Source organism: Oxyura jamaicensis, chromosome 1 (genome assembly GCF_011077185.1).
Source record: "Oxyura jamaicensis isolate SHBP4307 breed ruddy duck chromosome 1, BPBGC_Ojam_1.0, whole genome shotgun sequence".
NCBI classification, from domain to species: Eukaryota; Metazoa; Chordata; class Aves; order Anseriformes; family Anatidae; genus Oxyura; species Oxyura jamaicensis.
In genome coordinates, this window is record NC_048893.1 from 1,328,986 (window position 1) to 1,348,112 (window position 19,127).

Consider the following 19,127-nt stretch of genomic DNA (forward strand, 5'->3'; position numbering starts at 1 on the left):
GTCTCCCATTACAACACTGCAGGAGGAGATGCCTGCAAGACTCATCTAAAAGTGGATTTCTAATGTAGGCAAAAATAAGAGCCCGTCCAGCTCCTTTGGACATAAAATTTTCTCTCTTTTCCTTCTGCTTCTCATCCATATCTTGGTCTCCAACGCGAAACACCTTCTCGGTTGTTACAAGAGCAGATGTTTGTGGGAGAGGAGAACAGGAAAGGAAGGAAGTGATATTTGAAATAATCTCCCAGCCTCCAACCATTTGCAGCTCAGAAGCTCACTGAGCCAGGGGTGTTGTTTGGCAAGAGAAGGACTCACAGTATTTGACACAGATGACCATCAGGGGAGGGGACCACAACAGTTATCAACAGAAGCAAAAAACTTTGGGACCAAACGGTGGAGCTGAATGCAAGAAGGGGCTGGAAAGAGCAATAAGCCTTGATGTTTCATGCATTAGCAGAGGGTGAATTTAAGGAGACCTCCTTCTCCTGCCCTTTCCACCTGCAGTCCCAGCCTCAATGCTCCAGACGGTTGACATTTGCCCGCTGGAAAGGGTACCTATGATGCATAAAGTGTATAATTTTGTTAACTCGACCTGATGGATGTGGGATTTATTCTTTTAAAAATGGCAGCTCGATGCAGTGTGGCGAGCACTAACCTTTTCTCCTTTCTCCCCAGGAATCCCCATGGCACCGTCGTCACCTGATGCTCCCTGTTCGCCCTGTTGAGAGCCAGGATAAAATCATGGCCAATGCAGATTTGGCATGGTTGCATTTGTTGAACAAACCTGCTTTTCTTCAGATGACAATGTTATTTACTGAATGCAACCCATCAGGGTCTCTCAGCCTGTGTTGTACTCAGGGTGACCGAAAGAAATCTCATTAAAAAGCCCCAGTGCTTGGCATGTGCAATATTGCTTGAAGAGCTTCAGGGCTGGGTGGATGAATTTGGCTGAGTCTTGCAGAGGCAAGAGAAGAGGTCACCACCCCCAGGTGTCCAAGTACCTTCACCGAGATATATGCTGGCTTCTGGGAACAGGTTCAGAACAGCCCTGTTTGTTTCCCACAGAAATAAGCACATTGACAAGGTGAATTCCCATCATCTGCAAAGCTTTTAGGAAACTTCCTATTTGCAGGCAGATGTGCAATTTAAGTATTCACCTTTGGTCCAGATGGCCCATCTGATCCTGGGGTTCCTGGTTTTCCAGGACTGCCAATTTCTCCCTGTGGGTGCAAAAGCAGTAAATGGGATGTAAGTACACACGGTGCCTAAAATATGGGGAAAACTGGCTTCAAAATGGCAAGGTGAGTAAGTGGTGCTGTGGAAGGCATGGACTTGATGACACTCCTGGTAACAGAAAGCCTAAATAAGGGTAAATTCCTACTTCAGACCAATATAGACTTTATACTGCCCTGACTTCAAGCCCACCCACATAAAAGTAGGTGGGCAATTCACTGAGTAGTACTTAATTTACCCAACAGGCCAAGGCAGATGAAGGACAACAATAACAACAACAACAATAACAACAACATAGCCCATTGGCTCAGATATCAAGCACTCCCTTGCTTCTTATCAAGCTTTTCAAAACCCTTCATAAAAAGACCATTAAGGGCCATTATCCCTGTTTATAGAGGAAGGACCAGCAGTGCTGACAGTCAGAGCGATGTGCCTGGCAGTAATTGTGAATCGAGCCCAGGCAGTTGCTAAGCCACAGACCAGGAGAGGATTTGGGCAGGGGTTCATGAGGAAGGGTCTGTCTTCTTTTTTTTTTTAACCCCAGATAGTCCAAAATTGGGGATCTGTTCTGACAATCCCCAGACTGTGCCCACATCTCTCTGTGCTGCAGCCTGCAGAAGAGTCTTCTGCATGAGTTAGGGTGGCTTCTTCAAGCATGATGTTACCCTGGGAATGAGTTGGAAACACTGCTGGAAATGGGGCAGACAGAGCAGGGGGGAAAGCTGGGCTGAGCTCACCTTGGTGCCCTTGGCTCCTGGTGTGCCAGTGCGACCTGGGAGCCCATGTAAGCCCTAGGGAGAAAGCAGATCATGGGCAATGATGTTAAATCAAGGGGAAGACAGGTGGGATGAATGTTGCATGTTCACAGGATTAGTCCCAGTGTAGTGCTGTAAGAGCTTCCCTTTACCCACAGCATCCTTCCCCTTCCCCACTCCAGCCTGGAGTCTGAGCTCTTTTCTCTGCTTGTCCCAATGTTTATTTCACAGAATGACAGAGTGGTCGAGGTTGGAAGGACCTCTGGAGGCCATCTGGTCCAACCACTCTGCTTAGGGTCTGCTAGACCCTGCTCTAGGATCACCTAGAGATGGTTGTCCAAGACCATATCCAGACAGCTTTTGAGTATCTCCAAGAATGGAGATTTCACAGGGTTTCACCCATTCCCTACCTTTGTTCCTTTCCGCCCGATGTCACCAGCAATCCCAGGATCACCTTTCTCTCCCTACATGAAAACAAAACAAAACAAAAACCATATCATACGTAGCCTGACAGGTTAAGAATGCAGCTCTGATGATAGCATCAGTTGCATTTATATTGCCCTTTTAACCACTGGGGACTCCTAAAAAAAATGCAGTTCATAGAATCATAAAATCACAGAATATTTTGGGTTGGAAGGGACCGTTAAAAATCACCTAGTCCAACTTCCCTTCACTAGATCAGGTCACTCAAAGCCAACCTGACTTTGAACACTTCCAATAATGGGGCACACACAATTTCTCTGGGCAACTTGTTCCAGTGCCTCACCACCCTCCGTGAAGAAAACTTCTTTCTTATATCCAATCTAAACCAACCTTCTTTCAGTTTAAAACCTTTGTAACCTAGGTTTAAAACCTAGTAAAAAGTCTTTGTGTAACAAGCCCCTTTGTATACTGAAACACTGTAATAAAGTCTCCCTGAAGCCTTCTCTTCTCCAGGCTAAGCAACCCCAACTCTCTCAATAAGAGGAAAACTCGTGGTTAATAATATGGGGGAAGTTAAGCCCTATGACTAGAGACATGGACAGATTCTCTAACGGTGTCTAGAGATGGTCACCTCCCCAAAACTGGGCCAGGATGTGCGTTAGAGACTTCTCTAGAAGGTGCAGGCTGCCATTTCATCTCTCTTTTAGAAAGACTCACCCTAAGCAAGAAACTGACTGCAGTAATGAGGAATGTGGGAGAAGAAATGAACTTGGGTGTCAGAAAGCCACGGAGCCTCTTTTTGCCTTCCAAACTAACCACGTCCTTTCCTGCTACTCACTGCTTTCCCCTTCTGTCCCTGAAGACCTCTGTCACCTTTGGCTCCCTTGTTTCCATTCCTCCCATCGAGGCCGGCTGCACCCTGCCAAAGAGGAGAAAAATGAATTTATGTGTTGGCTCTTGCAAGGCAGTGGCTGAGGACAGTCATCATGGTAGAAACTCAATAGTAAGAGCCCAGGCGGCACATGGCCACGGTCAGAGATCAGGACCCACCCTAAAACCAGCACTGAGACACGAGGCTGGGGTTTAGCACCCATTCTTCACAAGCTTTCAAGCCACACGTGTGCAACCTGCAAGTTGACCTTTTTATAATTACAGCTCAGGAAATTGAGACACATGGCAGTTAATGAGTAGTCTTGGGGCAAGACAACTGAGGTGGTGATGGCTGCAGTTGAAAATAGGGGTAGGGGCATTCGCAGGCAGCATCACGCTGTGTGAGTTCCTTCATGGGATGCCCACAGTCCTGGGCACTGGGTCAGCAGCTCAGTTTCAGCCCCAGCCAGTGGAGCAGGGCAGAAATTCAGCAGTGAAATTCACTTTGGTGAATGACTGCCCTGCTTGGTGAGAGCGGCTCTGAGCACGGGGTTGCTCACAGTTGCATTTTGGAGATCTCCCACCTGGGGAGTTCAGAGCCAGAAAAGAGAGCCACTTTGCTGCTTAGCTCAGCATGGGACATCAACATCACCTCCAGCATTAGGGTCTCTTTCTCTGGGGGTCTCACTGTTTCCACAGCAAACTGAAAGTTACTAAAAATGCCTTTTATTTTATTTTATTTTTTTCCCCAACTCCCACTTCTGCTAGTCTGTTTTTCTAATCTGATTATTTTGATTGCAGTTTTCAGAACCTGGGTGTGAGGTGAAATTGGTTTGGCCCCACTTGAGGGACACTGATTGCACAGGGCTCAGCTCTCTTGGAGGAGGGTGAGTTGGCTGCTTAAGCAGATCAGGAGATGAACAAGTGACATTATCTACTTAGAATTAATTTACAGTAAGTTATTGAAAGGAAGCACGTTTATTAAAAAAAAAAAAAAAAAAAAAAAGGAAAAAAAAACAACCACCAGATCTGTATGTCAAACAGCTACATCATCACCTCTCCCATTACTCATTGTCTCAGTGGCTAATGGACAATTCAATTCAGTGATCACGGTGACAAGCAAACATCCCAGAGATACGTGGGTGGGACGGTGCTGTCCTTGCCAGCAGGTCAGCCTGCAAGACCCGTCACCTCTTCATCCCCAGATATTAAAATTCAGCTCCTCTCTGGGGAGCGCTTCCTCTAACCCCTCCCCAAGCCTGGACACCTTTTATGTTTTGGAGTAAGAGGAGAATTTGAGAGCAGGCCACGTGCTCCTCCACGGCTCTGCCGGTCACGTCTGGAGGAGGTAAAGTCCACGCTCCTCAAGCCCTGCCTGCACGATCAGGCACGAACATCTCATGCATGATCTTTATTTACTAGTAACTATTTATTGACACAATCAATATGAAGTTCTGGCTGAGGAAATAAATGGGCCATAAAAAACACAGCTAACAAGAATTTCTGTTTACCAGGACAGATTGCTTGTTTGGAGGGCAATAAACCTTTTGGTTCAATGGCTAAATCTCAAGAGCCCAGGATACCTTCAAGTGCCTGGCATTTTTTCAGATTGCTTTGAACTAGGTACAGACCCATCTGGCCAGGGATTTATACACCTGTGCCCAAGAGGATTGGCTGAAGCTTATTCCTGAGCACTGCCTGAGCCTGAAGGAACCTCACACTACTTAGTGATTTCCCAATTAGCTCTAATAGTCCTCTTAGCACCTGAATTTATTTGTCCAGAGGGGCTCCTGTGTCAAAGAGAGACCTTTCTGTCTTTTCTTGTGCTTCCCCCATCTGCCCATGTCCAACTCTCCTTTTTTTCTGTTAGCTCTGGGCCTGAAAGGAGCTCAGATGGCTTCAGGAATTGCTCAGCTCAAGATACGTACTTGTAGGCAGAAAGGTAGCTGGTCTCAGGCATGCCTACTTATTCAGTGAATATGTTTTTGACCTTGATCTTATCTCACCGTAGGTGCTCTGTCTGTGACAGGCTGAACAGACTTCGTCATATGTGCTAGGTTTTTTTTGTCAGGCTTGTGCATGCCAGCGGGTCTGATCTCCCTTCAGAGACTGGGGTCAGAGAGATGATGCTTTTCAAGGCTGTCTACACCCAGGGAAAGAAAATGATGGCTGAAAGGGTCAAGAAGGAACAGGACTTAAAAGCAAGAAGAAGAGAGAAAATGCTCAGGCACTGGGCAATGGAAAGAAGCCGAATGGAAATTTGTTCCTTCAGATTTACACTCTGTGTTTTGCCAGGCAAATAAAAAGCTAGTAAAATGGCAGTTTAAAGGCAATTAATGGTGGAATACTGGAAATGGCTTCTGCTGTTTGGTTCTGTTATTAAAGTGTTGCTGGAACAGGCTTCATTTAACCGCAAAGACACCAGGTAACATGAAGGCACAGCAACGCAGAGGCTTAGTCATAAATCCCGAGCACTGGCCGTGACGCAAAGATGCCTTTGAGCAGCTGAGGATCTCTGCTTCCAGGCACAAATTCCTGCAAAGATTTGGGCTGGAGCCAGGGAAGAGCCTGTGTCGTCACCAGGCTCATTGTCTCCACTCAGATGAGGAGCTGGGGAATAAGCTGGGTCACCCTGGGCAAGCATGAAATCTGTCTGCAGAAACGCATCGCGCCCCGAAAGGAGCAATCTGTTGGAAGCAGCAGGGAAGACACATCAAAGGGCTAATGCATTTCCAAACCATGGCGTAGGCTGCTACCTCTGCTAAAAGGTTTCCCACCTCCTGGGCTTCGGCGCTCAATATTTGATGGGATGACACATCTGAAGTAGCTGGGAGTCTCAACCTGAGAGTTTCAACTGTGTTTTTATCCCTTCCCTGCTGCGTCCTGTGCCTAGACGATCCTGCCCGCAATTATTTGCTGCACTCTTGAGTCTCCTTCCCCCAAAAACCCTGTACTGTTTTGGTGTGGAAGCAGCAGCTTGTCCTCATGGCTGTAACGAGCACTTGTTCTCAGGCAGTGCATCTCATGAAGCCTCCAAGGTTTCTTGGGCAGAGATTTCCACCTGTGGCTGGAAGGTCTGGCTGGCTTCTCCTTGCATACCTTGGACTCATCAGAAGTGTTCAGGGCACCCTCCTAGGCCAAAAACAACTCAGAAGATGGCTCTTTGTGATCCAAGTGGCCAGGGTACCTCTCGTCCAACACAGGACAGAGGCCTACACCCGTCCTTTCCTCTCCTCTTTCTTGAGGTGGTCACACTGCTCAGCAGGCCAGAGAGCTGTGCTGCCAGAGGGGTTCACCAAAGTCCTCATGCAGCCGGTGGAGGGAGGTGGGACCCCCATGTTGGTACCCTGAGTAGCTCTTCAATGGCTCTATCTGTATCAAGAGCTCTAGGGCTTTTAATTAATCTGGTAAAGTCAAATTTGTGCTTGTGTTACCACACCTGCCACAGTCTGGGTGAAGGGTCTTGGTTATTGCTTCATTTTCAGGCCCTGCAAGAGCACTGAAGAATAAAGAGCATCAGAAATGGTTGTGGGAGCAAAAGGAGAAGGCCCAAGGATCTGGTGGGTCTCCCACCCTCCAGGCAAGTTTCAGAAGGACTCTCTGGGAACACGCACATGGCTATGTGGATGGTGTTACCACAGGGGGCCTGGCTTCCTCAGTGATAGGGCGAGCATCCACAGGCTGCTGGCCAACTATAGAGCTCAGCTGACAAGAGGATTTGAAGAACTCAGTGACCGTATTTGTACACCAAGTGAGGAAGACTGCACACCATGATGGAGAAGACCCAGGAACACCCATAACTGCAGATCCTGGAAACCCAAGATAGGGAGCAATGGCAAGGGATATTCATAACAGAGCTTTAGGGAGAATAATGGGTTAATCTGCTAGTATTTTAATGCATGAATTACTTCTGGTTCATAAAGAAGAGGAGCTTGAAGTCTTAATACATAATCAAGACTACAACTTAATAAATGTAACACAGACTGGAGTATTAATATTAAAAGATGAAGCAGGGCAAGAATATCAATGTAAAAGAGCACAGTGCTTTTAGAAAAGAGGAAAAAGAAGGAGGTGTCTTGAATATCAAGAATGCACTCATTTGCCTTGAGGTCCAGTTGTAAACTCATCTAGGTCCATTGAAATTCTCCAGGCAATGATTACAGGGAGAAGACAAAAATGCTGTCACTTGGTTGAGAACTCCTACAGATCAAATCAAAAGAGTAAATGGATGAGACTTTTTACAAGCTGGTTAAATTATTCAGAGTGATTTGTGGCGGCGCTGGAACTTTTGTCTCCCCAGATATCAACTGGGAGGGAATTCAGCAGGACAGAAAGCAAGCTTTTGGAATGAGTTGGTGACAATTTGTAGAAAGGACAGATGGAACTGGGGGGAGCAGGGGCTGAAGGAAAATGAGAACTGCTAGGCACTACCTTGGAGGTTTTGCATAGGAATGAGTGGGTACAGGCAGACTGGACCAAGTAGAGTCTGTCTTCAAGAAAAAGGGAAAAGAGGACTTGAGGAATGATAGATGAGGCAGCCTAGCCTCCCACTCCAGAGTAACTCAGGAGCAAACAATCAAAGTATCTGTGAGCATTGTGAAGATAAAGTGAGACACCATCAACCCGGTTTTGTGGAGAACAAGTCACGTCAGGATGTCATGTCCCATCACGGGTGTCTGAAATAGATGATGTGAATCACACTGTAAGAGTACCCTAAAGCAGTCTATAAAACACTCTGAGTCCAGCCTGCTCAGATGTGGAAAGTGAACATGGCAGACATCTAACCGGAGGTCAGATGAATTTCATCCAGGCTGTTGTATATCAAGGCTCCTCTGTCAAGGCCCCAGCTTTGATGTGAGAGTTGCAATTTTAGAAATTTAATGAAAAACGAAAACCAAGCTTTGTTATCTCAGTCTAGCCCCAAGCACAGCATGGATAGCATTCCCTGTACCAGCAAAATCCTCAGATATTTTCCAAAGAAGGATTACGTAGCTTTCCTCAAATACTGATTGACAAGATACCAATTTCTGGCAGTTAATTACATTATGTTCCAAACCCTGTGGGTACCAGTAGAAAACAGCACACCTCCACCACTGGATGGCTGCTGGTCAGGACGGCCAGTTCTTGCTGGAGTCTAGCTGAGCTTCCTTTGCTGCTCAAAACCCATCTTTGTTCTCCCCCTTGCACTACCAAAGCAGGAGCTGAAATTCTTATTTGAGTGAGGGCCTTTTCCTCGGTGAGCAATTACCAGTTTGGATTATGGACTCTCAAATACCCACACACCCATGACCAGTAATCATCAGGCAGCGCTGAGCAGCCGTGGAGCCTTTACAGCAACGGGCAGTTGCTGAGAACCACCTGCTCATGCACAAGGAGACATAATGGTGGAACAGGTTAAGAAAATGCTGATATTTCTTATTGCATTGAGACAACAAAACATGCTCATATTTCCATGACCAGTTGCCTTTTGGTGTTTCCTACTATCCCATTCCTACTTTTCCCCAATGAAAAGAAAGTGTGACTTTTTTTTTTTTTTTTTTTTTTTTTTTCACTTGGGGTTTCCTCCAGGTGAAATGGCAAAGTTGTGAAGCATATAAACACTTCTATAAAACATTGCAGCAAACCAAAATTACTTTATTATCATCATTATTTTTCCCCCTAATTTCAGCTTGCCAGGAAATAGGATGTACTATCCAGGTCCTCCAGCATAACTGTTTTCCCTCTTGCCAGCAGCAGTACCCACTAAGCACTGGGTATAGCCACTTGTAGCCCAGTTCTTTAAGGATATATACATTTCTCATGTGATACACAACCTGTGGTCACAATTCTTACACTACCTGAACATGAAACATTGCCTGTTTGTGTCTGGCAATGCTCCCTGAAGTGCTAAAGGCATTACAAATGATAATTAAATGTACATTTCATATGTCTTCTGATGCAAAAAATGCAACTAGCTATTAAAACTTACCCTTGGTGTTGCCTCCCCCCCCGGCCCATGGCTTTTTTTTCAGCAAAGCCTCTTTGAAGATGGGCTTTGTGGAGCAGCACTGAGCCACCATCTCCTTAACTTCCCCGTGACCCACATGTGTGGCCATGGGGCAAGGAGGAGTGGTGCCAGCCCCACTCCATGCTCAAGCATCCCAAAGGCAGAGGAACATGCTCCAACTCACGGCAGAGCCCGGCAGGCCTCGTGCTCCCGGCTCCCCCTGCAAGGAAAGCGGTGATGAGTGACTGTGAGAAAGAGATGCACTCACTGTGGGAATGGGGATTGCTGTAGGATATACCTACAGCTGTGGAAGAGGAGACAGGAGGACCTTTGGGGGGTCAGGGACCCTCTGCAGCAGCAGCAGGAATGTAAGATCCCTTAAACATCTCAGGTGGGCAGCTGAAGGGAGCCCTACATCTCCATTTTGACTATAACTGGAGTTTAGGCAGGTATTCATACCTGGCACGTAAATACTGACATTCCAGCAAAATCAGTATTGACTGTCATAACCCAGGACAGATGCCAGGAAAGATGCTGCTTTATAAAATGGGAGGAATTTTTAGGGCTCTCCCGGCAGAGCACAGCTACTTCTGCACTCTGGTAGCCCTGTCACATTTCAAGCAGTAATTTTGAAGAGGGAACACAGAATGCTATTGCGAGGAACCTGTGAAAGAATTTTATACATCAGTTCATGCATGATTTTACACCTCAGGTCTTACAGAGGATGCCTTAATGTAGGCGCTCACTGTACTCACCTTCTGTCCTACCGGTCCTCTTGTTCCAAAAAGCCCCATGACTCCCTTGGAGCCAGCTTCACCTTTGAGTCCCTACAATTTTAAAATCCCTGTCAAATACAGCCTAAGTACCCTGTGCTCTTGAAGCGACCCACCCTCAGAGAGAGCAGAAGAACCCATGGAGACAGCAAAGAGAATCATCAAAAGCACCATTTCTATAGCAGACCCCAGGCCCCCAGGGAACCCCAGGGACCTCAAATGTCTTTACGGCATCCGGTGCTAGGGAAGAAAGCCATCAGCTGCAGGACAGCTCAGCAGAAAGCTCAGAGCACTGTCCTGGAAGAGAGTTGGTGCCCAGTGATGGGGACTGAAGGAACACAAGCAGAAAAAGGTCTTGAAGCCTCTAAATAGGCTGTCCCCTTGCAAACATGGAAGAACAAGACCTTGATGGAATTACCAGTGGTGGAGATACGACCCTGGGGCTCCAAAGTATCTCAGATATTCAGCCCAAAAGTGCTGTTTCTTTAGGAGATGTTTACATGAGAGCAGTCTGACAGATATTGTGCAGGGGATTTCATCTGACAAAAATACTGGTACCACCCATGGGAGCATCTCCGTGGGTTTCTTTTCCTGTCACTGGGGACTTAATCAGTGGCAGGATGTGGTCTGCCCTTTCATGAAGGAGATGCCCACACTGGTTCAGGTGATTTCCATCCTGAATCCACCCTGTGGAGTTATACAGATCCCCATGGGAAGCGACAGGAGATCAGACAGGGATGTTGGTGTTGTAGATACTTATATTTATTCAGCTGAGTCCCTGTCCTGGGTCAGGCATCTGGAGACAAACCCATTAACATAATATGAAAATAAGGATGATTAGTACATGGAGATTTAATCCGTGACTCAGTCCAAGGGTGGGAAAGTTGTGCAATTCCTCCCAGCAGAGTGATGGGTTGAGACCTGAGACCACCACGGGGGGCTCTCAAAGAGCAAAGACAGCCAGAGGGGCAGGCGGCTGGCTCTGCCACCCCCTGGGGGACAGCTCTGCCTGAGGAGCAGCTCTGGACAGGAACAGAGGAGCCAGCTGAGCCTTAAAACTGCCCCAGGAGCTGCAGGGTTTGAAGGAGCACAGCCAGCTCTTGGAGGGAGAAGGAGATATGGGGCCCTTCAGTGCTGCAGCAACTGAATGAACACTTCTCCCAAAGTGGTCTTACGCTGCAAACACCAGCTTCATATGGTCCTACAACCACAAGGCTCGACACCTGGCAGATGGGATGAGAATCACAACCCCAAGCCCCAGCCCAGCAGCATCCTTGCCCCATCTATGGAAAGAGCTGGGTGAGTATGTCCTTGGACCATGTTTCCCAGCAGGAATGTGGGAAGGGAGGATGAAGAGACAGTGTCTGCATATAGCCCCTTCCTCATGCAACAAGTCCCCTTTTGCTGTACATCTCTGTCACATTGGGAGGCTCCTACCTTTTCTCCTACAGGTCCATCCTCTCCCTTCTCGCCTTTGTCTCCGTCGAAACCTGGCAGGCCCTGTTCACCCTGAAAGATAAGACAGAAATTAGCGGGTTGTGCTTTTCTCCTGGAAGGATGTAGCCCTCAGCCACTGGCTCTGGACCAAAGTGTTGGTTTGCAGTGGTTATCCCAGGCTGTTTCCTATGTGGATGTCACCAACGCTGGGGAAGGGATAGCGTAAAAAGACAGTGAGAGTCAAACTTACGGGATCTCCTTTACTGCCTTTATAGCCCTGGGGTCCAAAACCAGTCATGGGGTCACCCTAGAGAAAGGAGACATAGAAGAGATGTAGATGTCCCGTGATTCCTGAATTCACAGCTCCCATTCGAAGGAACCACGCTTGCTATGATGGACACAACAAGAAAAGGGTAACACACATCTGCAAGAAAGGTGAGCATTTCCCAAACTGTGGTCCATATGGATCCAACTGGGGAACGTATGGATGCTCCACAGAACAACATTAAATAATTTTAATCTGTTCTTAACTAAAAGATGGGTGATGAACATGCAGAGAAGTCCTGAATTTTGCCAGTGGCCTCTTTCTCCAGAAAATGTTGGGGCCCACTTGTCTGGATATCAAGACTGGAAGTGGAGCTGTGCATGGGAATGTGGGACCCTGAGATTCAATTCCTGATCTGAGGCCATCAGTGATGGGACAAATTCACACCCGACGTGGTGGCTTGGTTCCTTCATCCCTGCTTGTCACTCAGGATGGCAAGGTTTGCACCTCCTCCCAGGTGCAGGACCTGGTCATAGGTGGGATGGTGAAGGGGTCATGACAACTTGCTTTATGGGCAGAGATGGAGCTCAGAAAGGTGAGTGGGACTTAGGGCACCCCTCTGAGGTAGTTTTTGAGGGTCAGCCACCCCAGGTTCCGCCCTGGTATGTACAGGGCTTCAGTAACCCCATGGACATGTCTGTGCCAAGTATATTCATCAGCAGTTGTTTGGATGGAGGAAGGTTGAAGTCACCTTCCGAATAGCTTCAGGGAACACCTAGGCCTGGCTGGAAAGGTTCCCTTTGGGCACAACCTGAGCCCCTGGGTATACAGACAAGCATGAGCACGTCAGGCTACCTAAGAAGCTTTTTCATTTTGGTCTTTGGGATTAGGACAAGTTTTCTTTACCCAAGTCTTTCAGAGCCTTCCGTAGCTGTGTCGGCTGCGTGTCACAAGGTAATACTTCTGTTTCATCCTAACCCAGCTAAAGGCTGGTTTCAGGGTAATGGGATAACCTCCATGCCCTCAGCAACATCGATTCTTCAAACTGGGGCACTGCGACCTGCCGACGTGCACCTGCTTCCAGCGTGCAGCAGCAAGAAGGACGCTTGGAGGTGTAGCAAGTGTGGGTTTTGGCACTGGAGACAGGACAGACCCGGTAGGGAGGGTGATTCCCTTTTACTGTGGACAGGACGGAGGCAGAAAGGAGCACTTTTCGCCTTTGGAAGACTTATACTTCTGATTTGGATGTTCAGTGCAGCCTGTTAATATTTCACTATTGCTGTAAGCAGCATACAGAACTGATTTATTCATTTTTTTTCCCCTGAAAGATAAATTAACCCCTTACGGGCTGGTAATTCCCCTTCCTAGTCCTTTGTGGCAATTGTAGCCCTCTTGAAAAGGCCTCCCTCCATTTACACCAGCCCTCTTCAGTGTTGCAAATATCCCTGTTCAGGCAGTCTGTGCATTGCTGCTAGAGTCTTAACAAACATGCATGAATTAACATTCCCCCAGAATTGATAATCTTTTGCAGTCTTTTACAATCTTTATACAACCATCACCATCACCGTGGGACCCTGATCCAGTTCTATCTTAATATACCCTCCTGTTTTCTTTCTCCTTGGTATCTATAATGCAGATGGGCTTGATCAGTTTTGCGGACAAAAGGGAACATAAGCATTCTGTAGTTTAATCCAATATATGGTACTGGCCCTGAGATGCACACAGATACTTCCGTATTGATGAAGAGAGAGTTAGAAAGAAAATTGAGCTGCAATCATGTAGAACAAACCCAAATCAACTCTCTCTCCCTTCCAGTTTTATCTCACACTCCTCCTTATATTTTATTAAGGTATTCTTTGGAAAACAGATTACACATTCCTTCATCTTGGGAGGTGTTTTGGGGCCTCCTCACGAAGCAGATTAAGAATTGATTTGTCTCTGGAGCGAGTCCCTTTTGAAAGTAGCTTCCTCAGAGACAAATCGGCCATAATCATTTAATACTGCATGACTCAAAGGCAGAATCATCATGTAGGTTTTCTAAAACTCATTTTCTAACAAGCCATTTCATCCAGGAAGGAAGTTAACAAAACACTGGGCAGAAGTTCAGCATTTTCTGTGCACTTTCCAGAACCACTCTGGGTGTTATTTTCGCATTACCTGCTATGAGCCAACTCAGGCTTCTTAAGATTGCAGTATGCTTTGGGGCGAACTGGTTCACCAAAATCAGTGGAAATTTTCTTCCTCGGTTAGAGCACGGGAAGCATTTTTGTGCCGCAGAAAAGAGTTGCTGAAGTGACTTTTTTTTTGCTGTTTTTGATCCTATTAAAACTATGGTGCAAGCCCCACCTGGAGCACTGCGTACAGGGCAAGGAAGACACCAACAAAGTGGATTGAACCCACTGGAGAACCCCACGAAGAAGGGGGACATCTAAGTGTTGTCTTCCATTGCATGGGTGTAAAATGCAGAGAGGATGCACCCCAAGTCTTCTTGGAGGTGCACAGTGAAGGGACCAGTTGTTACACCCATCAGTCAGAAGAAAAAGCTTCTTCCCCTGCGGGTGGCCAAACTTCAGAGCAGGGGCTCAGAGAAGAGCACACGAGGACCTGAGCAGCGTGATCTGCTTTTGCAGCTGGCACTGCTTTGTGCGGTGCTTGTACCAGAGATGTATGCAGGTCCTGTTTAAGCTCTGATTTTTTATTTTTATTTTTTAAATTAAAATTTTAAAAGGTCACACCAGGGAGCAGTTCCCCACATGGTCCACCTCTGAGACACTGGTGGGCTCAAATTCTGCAGATTTCCTTGGCAAAGGGATCTTAATCCAGGCGTGTGGCACTTACTACTCAGTTCCCACTGAGGACTGAAGGCAGGATTTAAAGTCCCCTTCGATGTGAAGCCTTTGCTGGGATCATCAGCTGGGATCCTTGCTCAGCACCCTGTACAGGCTGGGCTATGCTCCCCCATATGTAACAATACAAATCCTGTAAAATCACTAAGACCTCCAAATTTCTGAAAACACATGTCAGTATTTCTTATCATTTACGTCTCTACCTTGTCTGATCACTGACTCACTAAAATAAACGTCCATCTGCTCACAGGTAACTACAAAATCCTAGCAGCCTTTTATCCCATCTGCCCCAGACAGCCACAAGCTGGAATGTTCTTACTCTTTCTCCCTTGGGTCCCAGAAGTCCCCGATCACCCTGAAAACCAGAAAAAAAAAAAAGAAAAAGAAAAAAAAAGACAGTGAGTGATTCCCTTTTGACTCACTCATCTTTTGCTGCTCAGACCACCAATTTGCACGTCAAGACACTGACATCTATCACAGCTGGGAGCCAGTTCCTCTGGGCACTATGCCAAATAATTAGCTTACCGCAAGAGATTGCGCACCACCAGCATTTATTGCACTGACAAAAAAAAGAGAAAGATCCAGGACTGGAGTGGTTTGGCTGACTCCATGCTCAGCACATCCACGATGTGGAGCTGTCCCTGGATTCTCACCTCCCAGCAGGACATAACGCCTCCAGAAATGTGACCATGCTATATCTAGGGTAGGGAGACGTCCTACATTACGTAGGATTTCCCAGATTTCCACCTCAAAACTTGCATGTTGTACTGAATGTGTGTGAAATACCAACTGTTCCTCAAGGGTTTTATCTAGGAGCTGGGATATGAAGCTGAAGGGCAGGACTTCAATGCATCTCATACCCCTCTTCATTGCTCAGGAATGGTGTGGTGACAGCAGAAGAGGGAGGCTACTACAAGGGCCAGGTGGAGACAGAAGATTTGCTCTTCTCAGCACTGAATTTTTCAGCTTTTCAGGGCTTGCAAGTGGGAAGTGGCAGAAGAAGACCAAGGGATTCCTGCTCAGAGATGCAAATGGAAGGGTGTGCATTGCCTGGCAGGTGGACTTTATCCTGCCTGTGCTGCAGGAAAGCTGCCCCCAGCCCAGCCCTGCACACCTGGGGATCAAATGGAGTATGCTAGGAGTCCCTTGCTGTCCAAACTTCGCAATTTCCTTCCACCCCACTCCAAAAAAAACAACCAAACAACCAAAAAAAACAGGACTGCAGAAAGACAGCATGCACCTATGCCTCATCTCAGCCCAGCCCTTACAGCGGGCTGCAGATGTCACTTCACACGTGTGCACACTGACCAAAGTGTCTTTCCTCCCTCCCAAGTTTGCCCTGATAAAGACTCCCCACAACACCTTCCTCCTCAGGTACTGCATAAGTAAGGTGACTGTTGCTTACTCTTTCGCCTTTCATGCCCGGGAGGCCTTTTAGACCCTGCAAGAACATAAAACAACATGTGAAGAGAAATACCAGCAGGGGAAGGTGTTAAGAAAGAGTAAAAGAGCAGCCTCCACTTGAAGGCAGGGCTGCCTCCAAGGAGAGGCTCCAGCGTGGATATGCTGGTGGTGGGGTGGGTGCAGGAGCCCAAGCTCTCCTTTCCTTCCCCCTGAGAGCAATTTGAGGAGAAGTGAGAAACAGCACAGTTGAATCACATTGGTGGAAAGAAAAAATTTAGCCATAGGTTTCTGCCCAGCACAGGATCAGGGCTACAACTCAGGATATCCCGGGAGATGTATAAATTAAACCAGATTGGCCAACCTGCCCCAATTTGCAAGCCTCATACTGAGGTTTCTGTATGCTTAACATTAACAAGATGAAGCCCCAACCTCTCAGAGAGTGTAAGGTTGCTGCCAGAGGGCTTCTCCTCAGGGTTCACCCCAGGTATAACCCCTTTGTGAGATCCATGACCTCCAACAAATACACACAGAGGTGGCATCTTCCTCTGCAGAGCAGACAGCTCATCACAGGGGTGGGCAGGGACAGGATGGACTGGGAAGAGATGGAGTACAGACATTTCCCAAAAGCACAAAACCTGCTTTTTGCCAGCTTGTGCCCTGTGCTGCTGCTCTGACCACTGGGCTACATCCTTCTGCAAGCCCTCATGGTTAAGGGACACCCTGTCCAAGAACAGCCCTTCAGGGATGAGACCCAGCATGCAACCAAGTGCTGCAGTCACCCTTGGCCTTCTGAGGAGCTTCATAAAGGCCTATTCTGCTCATAACAAGAGCTTCATTCCATTAGAGACAACAGCTTAATAAATAAAAGTTGTTTGTCGGAATAGCAGTTGTGATCTGCATCTCTCCTGACTCACCCCTATCAGCAGAAAGGGAATTTAAAACAGAACAAGGCCCTGAAACTCATGCAGGCAAGCAGACCTGACGAAGAAGAAGAGAGAGGTGGTGATATTTTAGGAGGGCTTCAGAAGCTTGTAGATGAGTCAGCCAAATGGACAAGAGCCTAAAGTGATTACGCTTGGCACGACAGCTTGTGTCTCACAGCTGCCTGCGGGATTTACGCTCATGCATCCCAACACAACCCTGGAGTTCAGGTTCCCCAAGTCTCTATTTCCCACTGAAACCATCAAACCATTTACACTTTTTTTTGTTATCTGTGGGGATTTTTTCCAGCCCTGAGCCCACTGTTATCCACGTTAATCAGTCCTGCACACTATATTAACACTCACCATCATGCCAACAGGGCCACGGACTCCCACAGCGCCCTCGCCACCCTGTGAGGAAGAAGAGGGGTAGTGATGGCCACCAGCAGACGAATGCAACATGTACAGTCCTAACTCTGCAAACCATCCCACAGGGGACAAAAGGAATTGAATGTTCAGAAGCCTAGATCCTCCAGGGAGTCATCCTGCCTTGTCCACTTGTATGGCCTCGTGGAATAGGTGCCTTAATGCTCCTATGGTTCTGGGTCAAAGGGCCTGGAGGGCTTGAGACTGTCCATGTGTCACTGCAGGTGGACAGTGTGTTCAGTGTTTAGAGAATAATACTTTAGTCAGCTTCAGTTTTCAGCTTCTCCTCAGCTCCCAAGTGAAATACATTTGTAGGATGATCTGGACCTGATATAGCATGATATCACTCCAAAAAAAGGTGCCTCTTCTCTGATGCTATAGGAAGGCCCTGGTAGGATTGGCTCAGAAGATACAACCTAAGGTTGGGTGACCCTCCCTGAGCTGCATTTACACATGAAAAAGGCATGGGCAGCAATGGGCAGAGATATTCCTGGGGTCCCAAGAGATTTCTCACCCTCAATTAGAGGGCTCAGTAGTTTCTATGCACGTTCATAACTCATTGCTGAGCTCGATTTCAGTAGGCCTCACCCCAACAAAGGAATTCACCTGGAACCCACACCACTGACTTTCAGAAGGAAGATACCACCAGCCAGCTGCTCAGCAGTAACTCTTGCCTTTGCAGACCAACATGAGACTTATCTTCACACCTGGCTGTAGTTTTCAAGTGCTGTAGAACTTCTTCTGAGCCTCTCTTCAAGCATGCCATTGATTTCTTTTTAAACCTTACTACCAGGAATAGGTGTGCTGTTGGGTCTGTGAAGTGCTTTTGTGACCTCCCTTAGGTAGATCCCCCAAGATTTACCTGCCTTTAAGATGCCTAGACTTAGGCACCATCCTGGGAGGCCAAATTCTGCTCTCTCCTATGTAGCCAATGTAATTTGAGATTCTGTGATTCACTCCAGATATATGCTGGAGTCAGAAGAGCAGAAACATTATTTCATCATTTCCTTCAGATAATAAAGCTTGAGCAAGGCTTACCCCAGACCTTTCACAGCTGTTGACATTCTCATTAAGTGTTTTGTCTCAGGGGCCTCATTGAACCGTTCTGCTAGCAGATGGGAAGTTTGTCTAAATGGATTGCAGCATAAAATCAGTTTATTCGCGGAACAGCCACAGACGCAGCAAATTGAAACATGGCCTCTGATTACAACTCTAGAGGGTCTCCCTGGGGTCTTTGCCAGAAGGGGACCAAAACTTCTCAGCAAAATGAGGAAAAGTGAGCATTGCTGTCCCAAGGATGACAGGGGCTCTTTTCCCGCTGCCAGGGCAACTGGAAGAGGGAAACGAGGGTAAAAAAGCTGGATGTTTCTGAAGGAACGAACTTGCAGGTAGCATCCCCAAAGCATGCAAAATGAGAAGGTTCCTCACTGAGCTGCTGTTATGGAGACATGCAGATGTAGAGGTGTAGATGCTGCCTTTGAAGCTCCTATCCAGCCAGTGAGGGCACAGGCACGCAGCTGGCCAGTGCAACATGCAGTGCTTGAGGGCATCTAATTGCAGAGGGGACGCTAATTGCAACCATTATTTAATTAAAGAGGGCTCTCCTGGCATCTTCTGTGATGAGTGAGCAGGAGGTGATGACATAATGTTGCCTCCAAAAGAGGGTAGCTTATAACAAGCCAAGCAAGGAGCATGTTTGGAAGGACCTACCTGAGGGCCAGGCAACCCACGAGGACCTCTTGGGCCAGCATCTCCAACCCCAACTTCTCCCTGCGGAACAAAACCAAGAAGG

The 19,127-nt window shown here is 47.3% G+C and overlaps 1 protein-coding gene across 16 annotated transcripts in view; it reads right to left on the reverse strand.

Moving 5' to 3' along the window:
* LOC118156089 (collagen alpha-1(VII) chain-like) overlaps nt 1-19,127 on the reverse strand; it is a 122,548-nt gene that overhangs the window by 15,041 nt on the left and 88,380 nt on the right. For 14 of the 16 annotated variants that reach the window (XM_035309878.1, XM_035309883.1, XM_035309889.1 and 11 more), the window contains 13 exons: nt 19,046-19,105; nt 17,276-17,320; nt 15,991-16,026; nt 14,905-14,940; nt 11,725-11,781; nt 11,475-11,546; nt 10,020-10,091; nt 9,449-9,484; nt 3,247-3,327; nt 2,396-2,449; nt 1,968-2,021; nt 1,155-1,217; nt 653-715 (listed from right to left, as the gene is read on the reverse strand). In XM_035309878.1, coding sequence (XP_035165769.1) covers nt 653-715; nt 1,155-1,217; nt 1,968-2,021; nt 2,396-2,449; nt 3,247-3,327; nt 9,449-9,484; nt 10,020-10,091; nt 11,475-11,546; nt 11,725-11,781; nt 14,905-14,940; nt 15,991-16,026; nt 17,276-17,320; nt 19,046-19,105 — 729 coding nt within the window. Of the gene's footprint in view, nt 1-652; nt 716-1,154; nt 1,218-1,967; nt 2,022-2,394; nt 2,450-2,746; nt 2,784-3,179; nt 3,328-9,448; nt 9,485-10,019; nt 10,092-11,474; nt 11,547-11,723; nt 11,782-14,904; nt 14,941-15,990; nt 16,027-17,275; nt 17,321-19,045; nt 19,106-19,127 lie in introns of those variants that run through there. The other 2 variants (XR_004746171.1, XR_004746176.1) reach the window with 2 other exon arrangements.